Source organism: Chiloscyllium plagiosum, unplaced genomic scaffold (assembly GCF_037043375.1).
Source record: "Chiloscyllium plagiosum isolate Xiang-an unplaced genomic scaffold, Cpla_swu_hap1 HiC_scaffold_110, whole genome shotgun sequence".
Taxonomy (NCBI): domain Eukaryota; kingdom Metazoa; phylum Chordata; class Chondrichthyes; order Orectolobiformes; family Hemiscylliidae; genus Chiloscyllium; species Chiloscyllium plagiosum.
Window position 1 is genome coordinate 195781 of NW_028270249.1, and position 16287 is coordinate 212067.

Here is a 16287-nt window from a genome sequence, read left to right on the forward strand (position 1 = left end):
CCTGTGTGTGTGTGTGTGTGAGGACAGTGGTCCCTGTGTGTGTGTGTGTGTGTGTGTGAGGAGAGTGGTCCCTGTGTGTGTGAGAGGAGAGTGGTCCCTGTGTGTGTGAGAGGAGAGTGGTCCCTGTGTGTGTGTGAGAGGAGAGTGGTCCCTGTGTGTGTGAGAGGAGAGTGGTCCCTGTGTGTGTGAGAGGAGAGTGGTCCCTGTGTGTGTGTGTGTGTGAGAGGAGAGTGGTCCCTGTGTGTGTGAGAGGAGAGTGGTCCCTGTGTGTGTGTATGAGAGGAGAGTGATCCCAGTGTGTGTGAATGAGAGGAGAGTGATCCCTGTGTGTGTGAGAGGAGAGTGGTCCCTGTGTGTGTGAGAGGAGAGTGGTCCCTGTGTGTGTGAGAGAGGAGAGTGGTCCCTGTGTGTGTGAGAGGAGAGTGGTCCCTGTGTGTGTGTGTGTGAGAGGAGAGTGATCCCAGTGTGTGTGTGTGAGAGAGGAGAGTGATCCCTGTGTGTGTGAGAGGAGTGTGGTCCCTGTGTGTGTGAGAGAGTGGTCCCTGTGTGTGAGAGAGGAGAGTGATCCCTGTGTGTGTGTGTGAGAGGAGAGTGGTCCCTGTGTGTGTGAGAGAGGAGAGTGATCCCTGTGTGTGTGTGTGAGAGGAGAGTGGTCCCTGTGTGTGTGTGTGTGTGTGTGTGAGAGGAGTGTGGTCCCTGTGTGTGTGAGAGAGGAGAGTGGTCCCTGTGTGTGTGTGAGAGGAGAGTGGTCCCTGTGTGTGTGTGTGAGAGGAGAGTGGTCCGTATGTGTGTGTGTGAGAGGAGAGTGGTCCCTGTGTGTGTGAGAGGAGAGTGGTCCCTGTGTGTGTGTGAGAGGAGAGTTGAGAGTGTACCTGTAGTTGTGATTGTGTGGAGAGTCTTCCCTGTGTGTTGGGGAGAGCAAAGTGGTTTGTGTGAGCGCGAGATGTAAACAGAATGTGGGTGTGCAGGGAGATGACAAGAAAGTACAGTCCATGTGGTGGATCAGCAATGATCTTGTTGAGCGATTGGGGTAGTCCAGATGATCTGAATGGTCTCCTGGTGTTCCTCGTCCTTGATGTTGTGAACTGTTAACCCTGTCCAGCAGCAGTTTAGTTTGAGCTCAGAGTTATGCTTTCCCCACAGAGGAGGCCTTTGAATGTCCAGCAGAATCTCGTCTCCTGCCCATTTGTCAGATGAAATTGGGCTCTCAATGTTCCACTGATGACGACTGTGATATCTGGCAAAAGTGTTGTGAGTCTGGATGTGGGAGGAGATGTATCATGAGTTTCAAGCCTGGAGGTAAGGAGGAGAGATCCCCTCAGAGGGGATACGTCACTGTATCTGGGTGGGAGAGAGCTGTCTGTCTCAGACTCAATTCTCACATTCCTCTCCTGAAAAACCTCACCATTACCATCTTCCATGGTGTTCAGCTCATCGTGAAACACTGCTGTCTCTCCGATCTCTGTTCCCCCATTCAACCCTGAGTGTCACACACTGAGTGTGGTTCACACACCACCATGTGGGATTGGGACCAGCCAATGGCACGCTGTGCAATACTGCCTCCTGCTGTACACATGGCATTATTGTCTTCAAATCCAATCAAATCTGTAACCGCCGTTACACCCCACCTACTCCTGTTACCCCCTCCAGGCCCTAAACCTCTCTCCATCTCTGAAACACCCTCCAACCCCTACACCCCCTCCCTGTCTCCATAACCCCCTACACCCCCTCCCAATCTCCGTAACCCCTCTATACACCCTCCCTATCCCTGTAACACCCTACACCCCCTCCCTACCTCTGTGACCCCCTACACCCCCTCCCTACCTCTGTAACCCCCTACACCCCCTCCCTATCCCTATAACCCCCTACACCCCCTCCCTATCCCTATAACGCCCTACACCCCCTCCCTATCCCTATAACGCCCTACACTCCCTCCCTACCTCTGTAACCCCCACACCCCCTCCCTATCTTTGTAACCATCCACACCCCTCCCTGTCTTTATAACCCCCTACACCCCCTCCCTGTCTCTGTAACCCCCACACCCCCTCCCTATCTCTGTTACCCCCTACACCCCCTCCCTATCTATGTAACCCCCTACACCCCCTCCCTATCTCTGTAACCCCCCTACACCCCCTCCCTATCTCTGTAACCAGCCCCCAGCTCCTACACCCCCTCCCTATCTCTGTAACCCCCCTACACCCCCTCCATATCTCTGTAACCCCCCTACACCCCCTCCCTATCTCTGTAACCCCCCTACACCCCCTCCCTGTCTCTGTAACCCCCCTACACCCCCTCCATATCTCTGTAACCCCCCTACACCCCCTCCCTATCACTGTAACCCCCCTACACCCCCTCCCTATCTCTGTAACCCCCCTACACCCCCTCCCTATCACTGTTACTCCCTACACCCCCTCCCTATCTCTGTAACCCCCCTACATCCCCTCCCTATCTCTGTAACTCCCTACACCCCCTCCCTATCTCTGTAACCCCCCTACACCCCCTCCCTATCTCTTTAACTCCCTACACCCCCTCCCTATCTCTGTAACCCCCCTACACCCCCTCCCTATCTCTGTAACTCCCTACACGCCCTCCCTATCTCTGTAACCCCCCTACACCCTCTCCCTATCTCTGTAACCCCCCTACACCCTCTCCGTATCTCTGTAACCCCCCTAGACCACCTCCATATCTCTGTAACCCCCCTACACCCCCTCCCTATCACTGTAACCCCCCTCCACTCCCTCCCTATCTATGTAACCCCACTACATCCCCTCCCTATCACTGTAACCCCCCTACACCCCCTCCCTATCTCTGTAACCCCCCTACACCCCCTCCCTATCTCTGTAACCCCCCTACACCCCCTCCCTATCTCTGTAACCCCCCTACACCTCCTCCCTATCTCTGTAACCCCCTACACCCCCTCCCTGTCTCTGTAACCCCCTACACCCCCTCCTTATCTCTGTAACCCCCCTACACACCCTCCCTATCACTGTAACCCCCCTCCACCCCCTCCCTATCTCTGTAACCCCCCTACACCCTCTCCCTATCACTGTAACCCCCCTGCACCCCCTCCCTATCTCTGTAACCCCCCTACACCCCCTCCCTATCTCTGTAACCCCCGCTACACCCCCTCCCTATCTCTGTAACACCCCACACACCCTCCCTATCTCTGTAACCCCCCTACACCCCCTCCCTGTCTCTGTAACCCCCCCGACACCCCCTCCCTATCTCTGTAACCCACCTACACCCCCTCCATATCTCTGTAACACCCCACACACCCTCCCTATCTCTGTAACCCCCCTACACCCCCTCCCTGTCTCTGTAACCCCCCTGCACCCCCTCCCTATCTCTGTAACCCCCTACACCCCCTCCCTATCACTGTAACCCCCCTACACCCCCTCCCTATCTCTGTAAACCCCCTACACCCCCTCCCTATCACTGTAACCCCCCTACACCCCCTCCCTATCTCTGTAACCCCCCTACACCCCCTCCCTATCTCTGTAACCCCCCTACACCCCCTCCCTATCTCTGTAACCCCCCTACACCCCCTCCCTAACTCTGTAACCCCCCTACACCCCCTCCCTATCTCTGTAACCCCCTACACCCCCTCCCTATCTCTGTAACCCCCCTACACCCCCTCCCTATCACTGTAACGCCCCTACACCCCCTCCCTATCTCTGTAACCCCCCTACACCCCCTCCCTATCTCTGTAACTCCCTCCACTCCCTCCCTGTCTCTGTAACCCCCCTACACCCCCTCCCTATCTCTGTAACCCCCCTACACCCCCTCCCTATCACTGTAACCCCCCTACACCCCCTCCGTATCTCTGTAACCCCCCTACACCCCCTCCCTATCACTGTAACGCCCCTACACCCCCTCCCTATCTCTGTAACCCCCCTACACCCCCTCCCTATCTCTGTAACTCCCTATACCCCCTCCCTGTCTCTGTAACCCCCCTACACCCCCTCCCTGTCTGTTTAACCCCCCCTACACCCCCTCCCTGTCTCTGTAACCCCCCTACACCCCCTCCCTATCTCTGTAACCCCCCTACACCCCCTCCCTATCTCTGTAACCCCCTACACTCCCTCCGTATCTCTGTAACCCCCTCCAGTCCCTGCACCTCTCCCTATCTCTGCCACCCCCTCTAGCTCCAGTTTCACTGCTGTCTGTGAGAGATGTTTCCCAGGGAAGGGTCTGTGTTGGATCAGCAGTTGTGGTGAAAGCTGTTCTCTCTCTCTCTCTCTCTCAGTGTCTCCTAAAGGCCAAGGATCCACATGTCCGGACACGACCAGACTGCATTATGTCTGTCGGATGAACTTCACTGCTCCCTGCGATGGAGACGATTCCTGTGGTCACTGGGCCTCGTGCTGTAACACGGAGTGTGGACCTCGATGTGTGTCACAGTGGTTTGCGAGAAGTAAGCCCCTCTCACCCCCAACCTACGCTACCCCAGCAGGTCAGAGGACCAGTAATCCCCCCACATTCAGTGACGGGGTCTCCTTCGCATGGGAGGGCAGGGCTTTGTCAGGGTAGACCCGCTGTGGTGTGGACACCGGGCTGTAAGTCCTGCTCCAGCATTCCGGGATAAACATAGCCTTGTTAGCAACAGGAAAGGTAGCTTTGTACAGGTACGGCTGTGTCTCACAAGCTTGACTGAGCCTGTATTTTTGAGACAGTGAGAAAGGTGATTGGTGAGGGTAGGCCAGTGGGTGTTGTCGATAGGAATTGTAACAAGGCCTTTGACAAGGTCTCTCATGGTCGGCCAGAACAGAAGGTGAATATACACGGGATCCACAGTGAGCTGGTAAGATGGATCCACAACTGGCTTAGTGACAGAAGCACAGAGAGTAGCAGTGAAAGGGACTGGAGAACCGAGATCGGTGGTGTCCCACAGGGATTTGTGCTGTGACCACCTTGCCATTTATCAGATATATAGGAGGATAATGAAGGTGGCCCGATGAATATGTTCGTGATCGTCACACAGGTTAGGGGGAGCTGTGGATATGGAGGAGGATTGCCCGAGGACAGAGCAGGATGGAGATAGACCGGAGGATTGGGTGAAGAGATGGAGTGTAATCTGAGCAAATGTGAGGTGATGCGTTTTGGGAGATCGAATAAGCCTGGTTTGTTTTCACGTGAACACGGAAAGGATGAGAGCCGACCTGATAGAAGGTTCCTCACTTACAACCAGAATGTATCGCCTGGTCAGTTTTACTTTCCCAGGACAGAAATGTCAATTACTAGAGGAGCACAGATTTGGGGTAGAAGGGGAGACAGTGGGAGGCAGGTTTGTTTAACACAGAGGGTGGTCAGTATGTGGAATATGCTGTCAAGGGGGTGGTGGAGGCAGGTACAGGAGCGATGTTGAGGATGCACCTTGACAGATTGAGAAACTGATAGGGAATAAAGGGATGTGAAAACCCGAGAGATAAAAGGTTTTCAGGAGTTTATCACCATGGAAAGGGGAAAGTGATGCTGTCAGAGCAGGAGAGCAGTTGGAGGGAAAGTGGGACGCAACAGTAAGTGAGAGGGTTATTGCAGAGGGCGGGCAGTAGAATGAGCATTCCCTGGTTTGGGAATGGGGGGAGGGTGGGGAACAGATGGGGAAGGTGTGAAGGAGTATGTGAAGGGCCCTGTGTGGGACTCTGTAACTGTGTCTGTCCTACCTTCCCATTTACAGAGCCTGCTGAGCAGTGCCCAGAGGAGGACACCCTCTCCATGTTCTGTCAGATCAGCACTGGGCGTTCCTGTAATGACAACGGGGACTGTGATGGATACCACTCATGTTGTGATGCTGGCTGTGGGAAGAAATGTATTCCAAAGTGTTTCACAGGAGGTGAGAAAGAGAGAGAGAGAGTGTGTGAGAGAGGGAAACACATCCAATGTGCCGGACACAGACAGTATCCAGGGAATACAGATTCCCCAAGGCCATCCTGGAATCCCGGCTCTGATCCCTCTTCCCAGGTTAGCGAGGGATTGGGGCTCGGCAGAACAGGACCCCGCTTCTAATCCCTGTACCGGGGTGATGGATGGATTGTGGTGTGAAACAGACAGTGATCCTATTCCCAATCCCTGTCCCTGGGTTAGGGAGGGATTGCGGTGTGAAACAGACAGGGATCCTATTCCCAATCCCTGTCCCTGGGTTAGGGAGGGATTGTGGTAAGAAACTGACAGGGATCCTATTCCCAATACCTGTCCCTGGGTTAGGGAGGGATTGCGGTATGAAACAGACAGGGATCCTGTTCCCAATCCCTGTCCCTGGGTTAGGGAGGGATTGCGGTGTGAAACAGACAGGGATCCTGTTCCCAGTCCCTGTCCCTGGGTTAGGGAGGGATTGCGGTGTGAAACAGACCGGGATCCTGTTCCCAGTCCCTGTCCCTTGGTTAGGGAGGGATTGTGGTGTGAAACAGACAGGGATCCTGTTCCCAGTCCCTGTCCCTGGGATAGGGAGCGATTTCGGTGTGAAACAGACAGGGATCCTGTTCCCAATCCCTGTCCCTGGGTTAGGGAGGGATTGCGGTGTGAAACAGACAGGGATCCTGTTCCCAATCCCTGTCCCTGTGTTAGGGAGGGATTGCGGTGTGAAACAGACCGGGATCCTATTCCCAGTCCCTGTCCCTGGATTAGGGAGGGATTGTGGTGTGAAACAGACAGGGATCCTGTTCCCAATCCCTGTCCCTGGGTTAGGGAGGGATTGCGGTGTGAAACAGACAGGGATCCTGTTCCCAGTCCCTGTCCCTGGATTAGGGAGGGATTGCGGTGTGAAACAGACAGGGATCCTGTTCCCAATCCCTGTCCCTGGGTTAGGGAGGGATTGTGGTGTGAAACAGACAGGGATCCTGTTCCCAGTCCCTATCCCTGGATTAGGGAGGGATTGTGGTGTGAAACAGACAGGGATCCTGTTCCCAATCCCTGTCCCTGGATTAGGGAGGGATTGTGGTGTGAAACAGACAGGGATCCTGTTCCCAATCCCTGTCCCTGGGTGAGGGAGGGATTGTGGTGTGAAACAGACAGGGATCCTGTTCCCAGTCCCTGTCCCTGGGTTAGGGAGGGATTGTGGTGTGAAACAGACAGGGATCCTGTTCCCAGTCCCTGTCCCTGGATTAGGGAGGGATTGTGGTGTGAAACAGACAGGGATCCTGTTCCCAATCCCTGTCCCTGGATTAGGGAGGGATTGTGGTGTGAAACAGACAGGGATCCTGTTCCCAATCCCTGTCCCTGGGTGAGGGAGGGATTGTGGTGTGAAACAGACAGGGATCCTGTTCCCAGTCCCTGTCCCTGGGTTAGGGAGGGATTGCGGTGTGAAACAGACCGGGATCCTGTTCCCAGTCCCTGTCCCTGGGTTAGGGAGGGATTGCGGTGTGAAACAGACCGGGATCCTGTTCCCAGTCCCAGTCCCTGGGTTAGGGAGGGATTGTGGTGTGAAACAGACAGGGATCCTGTTCCCAATCCCTGTCCCTGGGTTAGGGAGGGATTGCGGTGTGAAACAGACAGGGATCCTGTTCCCAATCCCTGTCCCTGTGTTAGGGAGGGATTGCGGTGTGAAACAGACCGGGATCCTATTCCCAGTCCCTGTCCCTGGATTAGGGAGGGATTGTGGTGTGAAACAGACAGGGATCCTGTTCCCAATCCCTGTCCCTGGGTTAGGGAGGGATTGCGGTGTGAAACAGACAGGGATCCTGTTCCCAGTCCCTGTCCCTGGATTAGGGAGGGATTGCGGTGTGAAACAGACAGGGATCCTGTTCCCAATCCCTGTCCCTGGGTTAGGGAGGGATTGTGGTGTGAAACAGACAGGGATCCTGTTCCCAGTCCCTATCCCTGGATTAGGGAGGGATTGTGGTGTGAAACAGACAGGGATCCTATTCCCAATCCCTGTCCCTGGATTAGGGAGGGATTGTGGTGTGAAACAGACAGGGATCCTGTTCCCAATCCCTGTCCCTGGATTAGGGAGGGATTGTGGTGTGAAACAGACAGGGATCCTGTTCCCAATCCCTGTCCCTGGGTGAGGGAGGGATTGTGGTGTGAAACAGACAGGGATCCTGTTCCCAGTCCCTATCCCTGGATTAGGGAGGGATTGTGGTGTGAAACAGACAGGGATCCTGTTCCCAATCCCTGTCCCTGGGTTGAGGAGGAATTGTGGTGTGAAACAGACAGGGATCCTGTTCCCAGTCCCTATCCCTGGGTTAGGGAGGGATTGTGGTGTCAAACAGACAGGGATCCTGTTCCCAATCCCTGTCCCTGGGTTAGGGAGGGATTGTGGTGTTAAACTGACTGGGATCCCGTTCCCAATCCCTGTCCCTGGGTTAGGGAGGGATTGCGGTGTGAAACAGACAGGGATCCTGTTCCCAGTCCCTATCCCTGGGTTAGGGAGGGATTGGGGTGTGAAACAGACAGGGATCCTGTTCCCAATCTCTATCCCTGTGTTAGGGAGGGATTGCGGTGTGAAACAGACAGGGATCCTGTTCCCAGTCCCTATCCCTGGGTTAGGGAGGGATTGGGGTGTGAAACAGTCAGGGATCCTGTTCCCAATCCCTGTCCCTGGGTTAGGGAGGGATTGCGGTGTGAAACAGACAGGGATCCTGTTCCCAGTCCCTGTCCCTGGGTTAGGGAGGGATTGCGGTGTGAAACAGACAGGGATCCTGTTCCCAATCCCTGTCCCTGTGTTAGGGAGGGATTGCGGTGTGAAACAGACAGGGATCCTGTTCCCAATCCCTGTCCCTGGGTTAAGGAGGGATTGCGGTGTGAAACAGACAGGGATCCTGTTCCCAATCCCTGTCCCTGGGTTTGGGAGGGATTGTGGTGTTAAACTGACTGGGATCCTGTTCCCAGTCCCTGTCCCTGGGTTAGGGAGGGATTGCGGTGTGAAACAGACAGGGATCCCGTTCCCAATCCCTGTCCCTGGGTTAGGGAGGGATTGCGGTGTGAAACAGACAGGGATCCTGTTCCCAGTCCCTATCCCTGGGTTAGGGAGGGATTGTGGTGTGAAACACACAGTGTCCTACTCTCCGGGAATATGAGTGCACGCTGTTTGAATGTTGTGGTCTGTCTGATGCCTCTGGTACGTCACAGTTAAGTCGTCTGTCTCTCCTCAGCCCGTTCTCTGTTCCCACTGTAGGCCAGGAGAGAGGAATTGTGTGTGAGCTGTCTGGTATACTGCGTCAGATCATGGAGTAGCGTTGTGAAGGCTGAGTTGTCCCACCCTCTCACCAATTCCCAGCTTCCTTCACAAGGCACTGGGCTCCCTTCTGTCAGTGAGATGGGAGACTGGGGGGTTTATCTGTTAATTCCTGCAGTCACAAGTGACTTGTTGTCTGATTCTATCCCCCATCTCCCTGTGTTTGTCTTCACAGAGAACGGAACCTGTCCCATTGCAAGGAGGCTGACGATGTTGTGCAACACGACCCTGGGAAAAGACTGCAAGAACGACACGCAGTGCGACGTGTGGCAGAGGTGCTGCCTGGCCAAGGGCTGCGGTGGGAAATGTGTCCCAACATTCATCAGTAAATGTGAGTATCCATCACTGCATTGCTTCCCACAGGTTTGTTTGATAATCCCGAGTGTGCTGAACAGGACCAATGTGAGCAGTATAGAGGGAGCTTTACACTGTACCTATGAGCATGGTGTCTCTATCCTGATAGTCGACGCTGTAGAGGGAGCATTACTCTGTATCTAATACCACTCTGTCCGTGTCGTGAGAGTGTTTGATAGAGGACAGTGGAAACATTACACTGTATGTGAACAAATTGACCAAGTGAAAGCTCATTCTCTCCTTCAGTTTTGCGAAAGAAATGCCCAGAACATTCCCGTGTGTCTTTTCTCTGCAAGAAAAACTGGACTCGATCCTGTGAGGATGATGATGATTGTCCTTCCTATGAACAGTGCTGTGAGATTGGATGTGGCAAGAAATGTGTCTCCTCATTCAGGCACGGTAAGGATTACGGTCTGACAGAGTGTTAGCAGGGGAATGGTCTGGGGCAAGGTAGTTCAGCAGAACAGAGACTGCAGGGTGCAGAGAGAGGGAGACCCGAGACTGCAGGGAGCAGAGTGAGAGAGTCCCGAGTCTGCAGGGAGCAGAGTGAGAGAGACCCGAGACTGCAGGGAGCAGACTGAGAGAGACCCGAGACTGCAGGGAGCAGAGTGAGAGAGTCCCGAGACTGCAGGGAGCAGAGTGAGAGAGTCCCGAGACTGCAGGGAGCAGAGTGAGAGAGTCCCGAGACTGCAGGGAGCAGAGTGAGAGAGTCCCGAGACTGCAGGGAGCAGAGTGAGAGAGACCCGAGACTGCAGGGAGCAGACTGAGAGAGACCCGAGACTGCAGGGAGCAGATTGAGAGAGTCCCGAGACTGCAGGGAGCAGAGTGAGAGAGTCCCGAGACTGCAGGGAGCAGAGTGAGAGAGTCCCGAGACTGCAGGGAGCAGACTGAGAGAGTCCCGAGACTGCAGGGAGCAGAGTAAGAGAGTCCCGAGACTGCAGGGAGCAGAGTGAGAGAGACCCGAGACTGCAGGGAGCAGACTGAGAGAGACCCGAGACTGCAGGGAGCAGAGTGAGAGAGACCCGAGACTGCAGGGAGCAGACTGAGAGAGTCCCGAGACTGCAGGGAGCAGAGTGAGAGAGACCCGAGACTGCAGGGAGCAGAGTGAGAGAGTCCCGAGACTGCAGGGAGCAGAGTGAGAGAGTCCCGAGACTGCAGGGAGCAGAGTGAGAGAGTCCCGAGACTGCAGGGAGCAGACTGAGAGAGTCCCGAGACCGCAGGGAGCAGAGTGAGAGAGACCCGAGACTGCGGGTAGCAGAGTGAGAGAGTCCCGAGACTGCAGGGACCAGACTGAGAGAGACCCGAGACTGCAGGGTGCAGAGTGAGAGAGTCCCGAGACTGCAGGGAGCAGACTGAGAGAGACCCGAGACTGCAGGGAGCAAAGTGAGAGAGTCCCGAGACTGCAGGGGGCAGAGTGAGAGAGACCCGAGACTGCAGGGAGCAGAGTGAGAAAGTCCCGAGACTGCAGGGAGCAGACTGAGAGAGTCCCGAGACTGCAGGGAGCAGAGTGAGAGAGTCCCGAGACTGCAGGGAGCAGACTGAGAGAGTCCCGAGACTGCAGGGAGCAGAGTGAGAGAGACCCGAGACTGCAGGGAGCAGAGTGAGAGAGTCCCGAGACTGCAGGGAGCAGAGTGAGAGAGTCCCGAGACTGCAGGGAGCAGAGTGAGAGAGACCCGAGACTGCAGGGAGCAGAGTGAGAGAGACCCGAGACTGCAGGGAGCAGACTGGGAGAGTCCCGAGACTGCAGGGAGCAGAGTGAGAGAGTCCCGAGTCTGCAGGGAGCAGAGAGAGAGAGTCCCGAGACTGCAGGGAGCAGACTGAGAGAGTCCCGAGACTGCAGGGAGCAGAGTGAGAGAGACCCGAGACTGCAGGGAGCAGAGTGAGAGTCCCGAGACTGCAGGGAGCAGACTGAGAGAGTCCCGAGACTGCAGGGAGCAGACTGAGAGAGTCCCGAGACTGCAGGGAGCAGAGTGAGAGAGTCCCGAGACTGCAGGGAGCAGACTGAGAGAGTCCCGAGACTGCAGGGACCAGACTGAGAGAGTCCCGAGACTGCAGGGAGCAGAGTGAGAGAGTCCCGAGACTGCAGGGAGCAGAGTGAGAGAGTCCCGAGACTGCAGGGAGCAGAGTGAGAGAGTCCCGAGACTGCAGGGAGCAGAGTGAGAGAGACCCGAGACTGCAGGGAGCAGAGTGAGAGTCCCGAGACTGCAGGGAGCAGACTGAGAGAGTCCCGAGACTGCAGGGAGCAGAGTGAGAGAGTCCCGAGACTGCAGGGAGCAGACTGAGAGAGTCCCGAGACTGCAGGGAGCAGACTGAGAGAGTCCCGAGACTGCAGGGAGCAGAGTGAGAGAGTCCCGAGACTGCAGGGAGCAGACTGAGAGAGTCCCGAGACTGCAGGGAGCAGACTGAGAGAGTCCCGAGACTGCAGGGAGCAGACTGAGAGAGTCCCGAGACTGCAGGGAGCAGAGTGAGAGAGACCCGAGACTGCAGGGAGCAGAGTGAGAGAGTCCCGAGACTGCAGGGAGCAGACTGAGAGTCCCGAGACTGCAGGGAGCAGACTGAGAGAGTCCCGAGACTGCAGGGACCAGAGTGAGAGTCCCGAGACTGCAGGGAGCTGAGTGAGAGAGTCCCGAGACTGCAGGGAGCAGACTGAGAGAGTTCCGAGACTGCAACGACCAGAGTGAGAGTCCCGAGACTGCAGGGTGCAGAGTGAGAGAGTCCCGAGACTGCAGGGAGCAGAGTGAGAGAGACCCGAGACTGCAGGGAGCAGACTGAGAGAGTCCCGAGACTGCAGGGAGCAGAGTGAGAGAGTCCCGAGACTGCAGGGAGCAGACTGAGAGAGTCCCGAGACTGCAGGGAGCAGACTGAGAGAGTCCCGAGACTGCAGGGTGCAGAGTGAGAGAGTCCCGAGACTGCAGGGAGCAGAGTGAGAGAGTCCCGAGACTGCAGGGAGCAGAGTGAGAGAGTCCCGAGACTGCAGGGAGCAGAGTGAGAGAGTCCCGAGACTGCAGGGAGCAGAGTGAGAGTCCCGAGACTGCAGGGAGCAGACTGAGAGAGTCCCGAGACTGCAGGGAGCAGACTGAGAGAGTCCCGAGACTGCAGGGAGCAGAGTGAGAGAGTCCCGAGACTGCAGGGAGCAGAGTGAGAGAGACCCGAGACTGCAGGGAGCAGAGTGAGAGTCCCGAGACTGCAGGGAGCAGACTGAGAGAGTCCCGAGACTGCAGGGAGCAGAGTGAGAGAGTCCCGAGACTGCAGGGAGCAGACTGAGAGAGTCCCGAGACTGCAGGGAGCAGAGTGAGAGAGTCCCGAGACTGCAGGGAGCAGACTGAGAGAGTCCCGAGACTGCAGGGACCAGACTGAGAGAGTCCCGAGACTGCAGGGAGCAGAGTGAGAGAGTCCCGAGACTGCAGGGAGCAGACTGAGAGAGTCCCGAGACTGCAGGGAGCAGAGTGAGAGAGTCCCGAGACTGCAGGGAGCAGAGTGAGAGAGACCCGAGACTGCAGGGAGCAGAGTGAGAGTCCCGAGACTGCAGGGAGCAGACTGAGAGAGTCCCGAGACTGCAGGGAGCAGAGTGAGAGAGTCCCGAGACTGCAGGGAGCAGACTGAGAGAGTCCCGAGACTGCAGGGAGCAGACTGAGAGAGTCCCGAGACTGCAGGGAGCAGAGTGAGAGAGTCCCGAGACTGCAGGGAGCAGACTGAGAGAGTCCCGAGACTGCAGGGAGCAGACTGAGAGAGTCCCGAGACTGCAGGGAGCAGACTGAGAGAGTCCCGAGACTGCAGGGAGCAGAGTGAGAGAGACCCGAGACTGCAGGGAGCAGAGTGAGAGAGTCCCGAGACTGCAGGGAGCAGACTGAGAGTCCCGAGACTGCAGGGAGCAGACTGAGAGAGTCCCGAGACTGCAGGGACCAGAGTGAGAGTCCCGAGACTGCAGGGAGCTGAGTGAGAGAGTCCCGAGACTGCAGGGAGCAGACTGAGAGAGTTCCGAGACTGCAACGACCAGAGTGAGAGTCCCGAGACTGCAGGGTGCAGAGTGAGAGAGTCCCGAGACTGCAGGGAGCAGAGTGAGAGAGACCCGAGACTGCAGGGAGCAGACTGAGAGAGTCCCGAGACTGCAGGGAGCAGAGTGAGAGAGTCCCGAGACTGCAGGGAGCAGACTGAGAGAGTCCCGAGACTGCAGGGAGCAGACTGAGAGAGTCCCGAGACTGCAGGGTGCAGAGTGAGAGAGTCCCGAGACTGCAGGGAGCAGAGTGAGAGAGTCCCGAGACTGCAGGGAGCAGAGTGAGAGAGTCCCGAGACTGCAGGGAGCAGAGTGAGAGAGTCCCGAGACTGCAGGGAGCAGAGTGAGAGTCCCGAGACTGCAGGGAGCAGACTGAGAGAGTCCCGAGACTGCAGGGAGCAGACTGAGAGAGTCCCGAGACTGCAGGGAGCAGAGTGAGAGAGTCCCGAGACTGCAGGGAGCAGAGTGAGAGAGACCCGAGACTGCAGGGAGCAGAGTGAGAGTCCCGAGACTGCAGGGAGCAGACTGAGAGAGTCCCGAGACTGCAGGGAGCAGAGTGAGAGAGTCCCGAGACTGCAGGGAGCAGACTGAGAGTCCCGAGACTGCAGGGAGCAGACTGAGAGAGTCCCGAGACTGCAGGGAGCAGACTGAGAGAGTCCCGAGACTGCAGGGAGCAGAGTGAGAGAGTCCCGAGACTGCAGGGAGCAGAGTGAGAGAGTCCCGAGACTGCAGGGAGCCGACTGAGAGAGTCCCGAGACTGCAGGGAGCAGACTGAGAGAGTCCCGAGACTGCAGGGAGCAGAGTGAGAGAGTCCCGAGACTGCAGGGAGCAGAGTGAGAGAGACCCGAGACTGCAGGGACCAGAGTGAGAGAGTCCCGAGACTGCAGGGAGCAGAGTGAGAGAGACCCGAGACTGCAGGGAGCAGAGTGAGAGAGTCCCGAGACTGCAGGGAGCTGACTAAACGTGGTCTGAGACTGGAGGGAGCAGACTACGGTCGACCCCAGTCTGTAGGCTGATCCAATTATTAATGTGGACCATGGAACTCCTGAAAACAGCAAGTATATCCATGATGGGGATTCCCTGTCGGTCTCGCCCTCTCGTGTGTAAATCGAGCCTTACATCGGAATGTTGTGTTTCCAGGTGAGAGACCCGGAGAGTGCTCCAGCCCAAGTCAACTGAGCTATGTGTGTAACACAACTCTGGGCAGGGAATGTCGAAATGAGAGCGACTGTGGTAGATGGGGCACGTGCTGCATTACCCCGTGTGGGTCAAGATGTGTCCTCAGGCATTTCAGAAATGGTGAGTTCTTCTTATCTGAGCTTCACTCACTGTCCATCTGGTGTTACTGAATGGAAGTGTTGCGGGACAGGACAGAGCAGTGTTTCAATGTGTATCTCACCATGTGCTGTCCCTGTCCTTGGGGAGTTTGATGGGGGCAGGACAGAGGGAGCTGCACTCTGTATCTGACCTCACGCTGTCCCTGTCCTGGGAGTGTTTGATGGGGGCAGTACAGAGGGAGCTGCACTCTGTATCTGATCTCACGCTGTCCCTGTCCTGGGAGTGTTTGATGGGGGCAGTACAGAGGGAGGTGCACTCTGTATCTGATCTCACGCTGTCCCTGTCCTGGGAGTGTTTGATGGGGGCAGTACAGAGGGAGGTGCACTCTGTATCAAACCTCACGCTGTCCCTGTCCTGGGAGTGTTTGATGGGGACAGTACAGAGGGAGGTGCACTCTGTATCTGATCTCACGCTGTCCCTGTCCTGGGAGTGTTTGATGGGGGCAGTACAGAGGGAGGTGCACTCTCTATCTAACCTCACGCTGTCCCTGTCCTGGGAGTATTTGATGGGGACAGTACAGAGGGCGGTGCACTCTGTATCTAACCCCATGCTGTCCCTGTCCTGGGAGTGTTTAATGGGGACAATGTAGAGGGGTCTTTACTCTGTGTCTAACCCCGTGCTGTCCCTGTCCTGGGTGTGTTTAATGGGGACAATGTAGAGGGGTCTTTACTCTGTGTCTAACCCCGTGCTGTCCCTTTCCTGGGAGTGTTTAATGGGGACAATGTAGAGGGGTCTTTGCTCTGTTTCTAACCCCGTGCTGTCCCTGTCCTGGGAGTGTTTAATGGGGACAATGTAGAGGGTTCTTTACTCTGTGTCTAACCCCGTGCTGTCCCTGTCCTGGGAGTGTTTAATGGGGACAATGTAGAGGGTTCTTTACTCTGTGTCTAACCCCGTGCTGTCCCTGTCCTGGGAGTGTTTAATGGGGACAATGTAGAGGGGTCTTTACTCTGTGTCTAACCCCGTGCTGTCCCTGTCCTGGGAGTGTTTAATGGGGACAATGTAGAGGGGTCTTTACTCTGTATCTAACCCCGTGCTGTCCCTGTCCTGGGAGTGTTTAATGGGGACAATGTAGAGGGGTCTTTACTCTGTGTCTAACCCCGTGCTGTCCCTGTCCTGGGAGTGTTTAATGGGGACAATGTAGAGGGGTCTTTACTCTGTGTCGAACCCGTGCTGACCCTGTCCTGGGAGTGTTTAATGGGGACAATGTAGAGGGGTCTTTACTCTGTGTCTAACCCCGTGCTGTCCCTGTCCTGGGAGTGTTTAATGGGGACAATGTAGAGGGGTCTTTACTCTGTATCTAACCCCGTGCTGTCCCTGTCCTGGGAGTGTTTAATGGGGACAATGTAGAGGGGTCTTTACTCTGTGTCTAACCCCGTGCTGTCCCTGTCCTGGGAGTGTTTAATGGGGACAATGTAGAGGGGTCTTTACT

At 56.2% G+C, this 16287-nt stretch overlaps 1 protein-coding gene across 1 annotated transcript in view; it reads left to right on the plus strand.

The window, feature by feature from the left end:
* LOC148134080 (uncharacterized) overlaps nucleotides 1-16287 on the plus strand; it is a gene marked incomplete at its 3' end in the record, with an annotated part of 104952 nt that overhangs the window by 53591 nt on the left and 35074 nt on the right. Inside the window, exons 24-29 of the mRNA XM_087985696.1 lie at nucleotides 1144-1299; nucleotides 4247-4414; nucleotides 5678-5833; nucleotides 9348-9503; nucleotides 9773-9925; nucleotides 14661-14819. Coding sequence (XP_087841822.1) covers nucleotides 1144-1299; nucleotides 4247-4414; nucleotides 5678-5833; nucleotides 9348-9503; nucleotides 9773-9925; nucleotides 14661-14819 — 948 coding nt within the window. The remainder of the gene's footprint in view (nucleotides 1-1143; nucleotides 1300-4246; nucleotides 4415-5677; nucleotides 5834-9347; nucleotides 9504-9772; nucleotides 9926-14660; nucleotides 14820-16287) is intronic.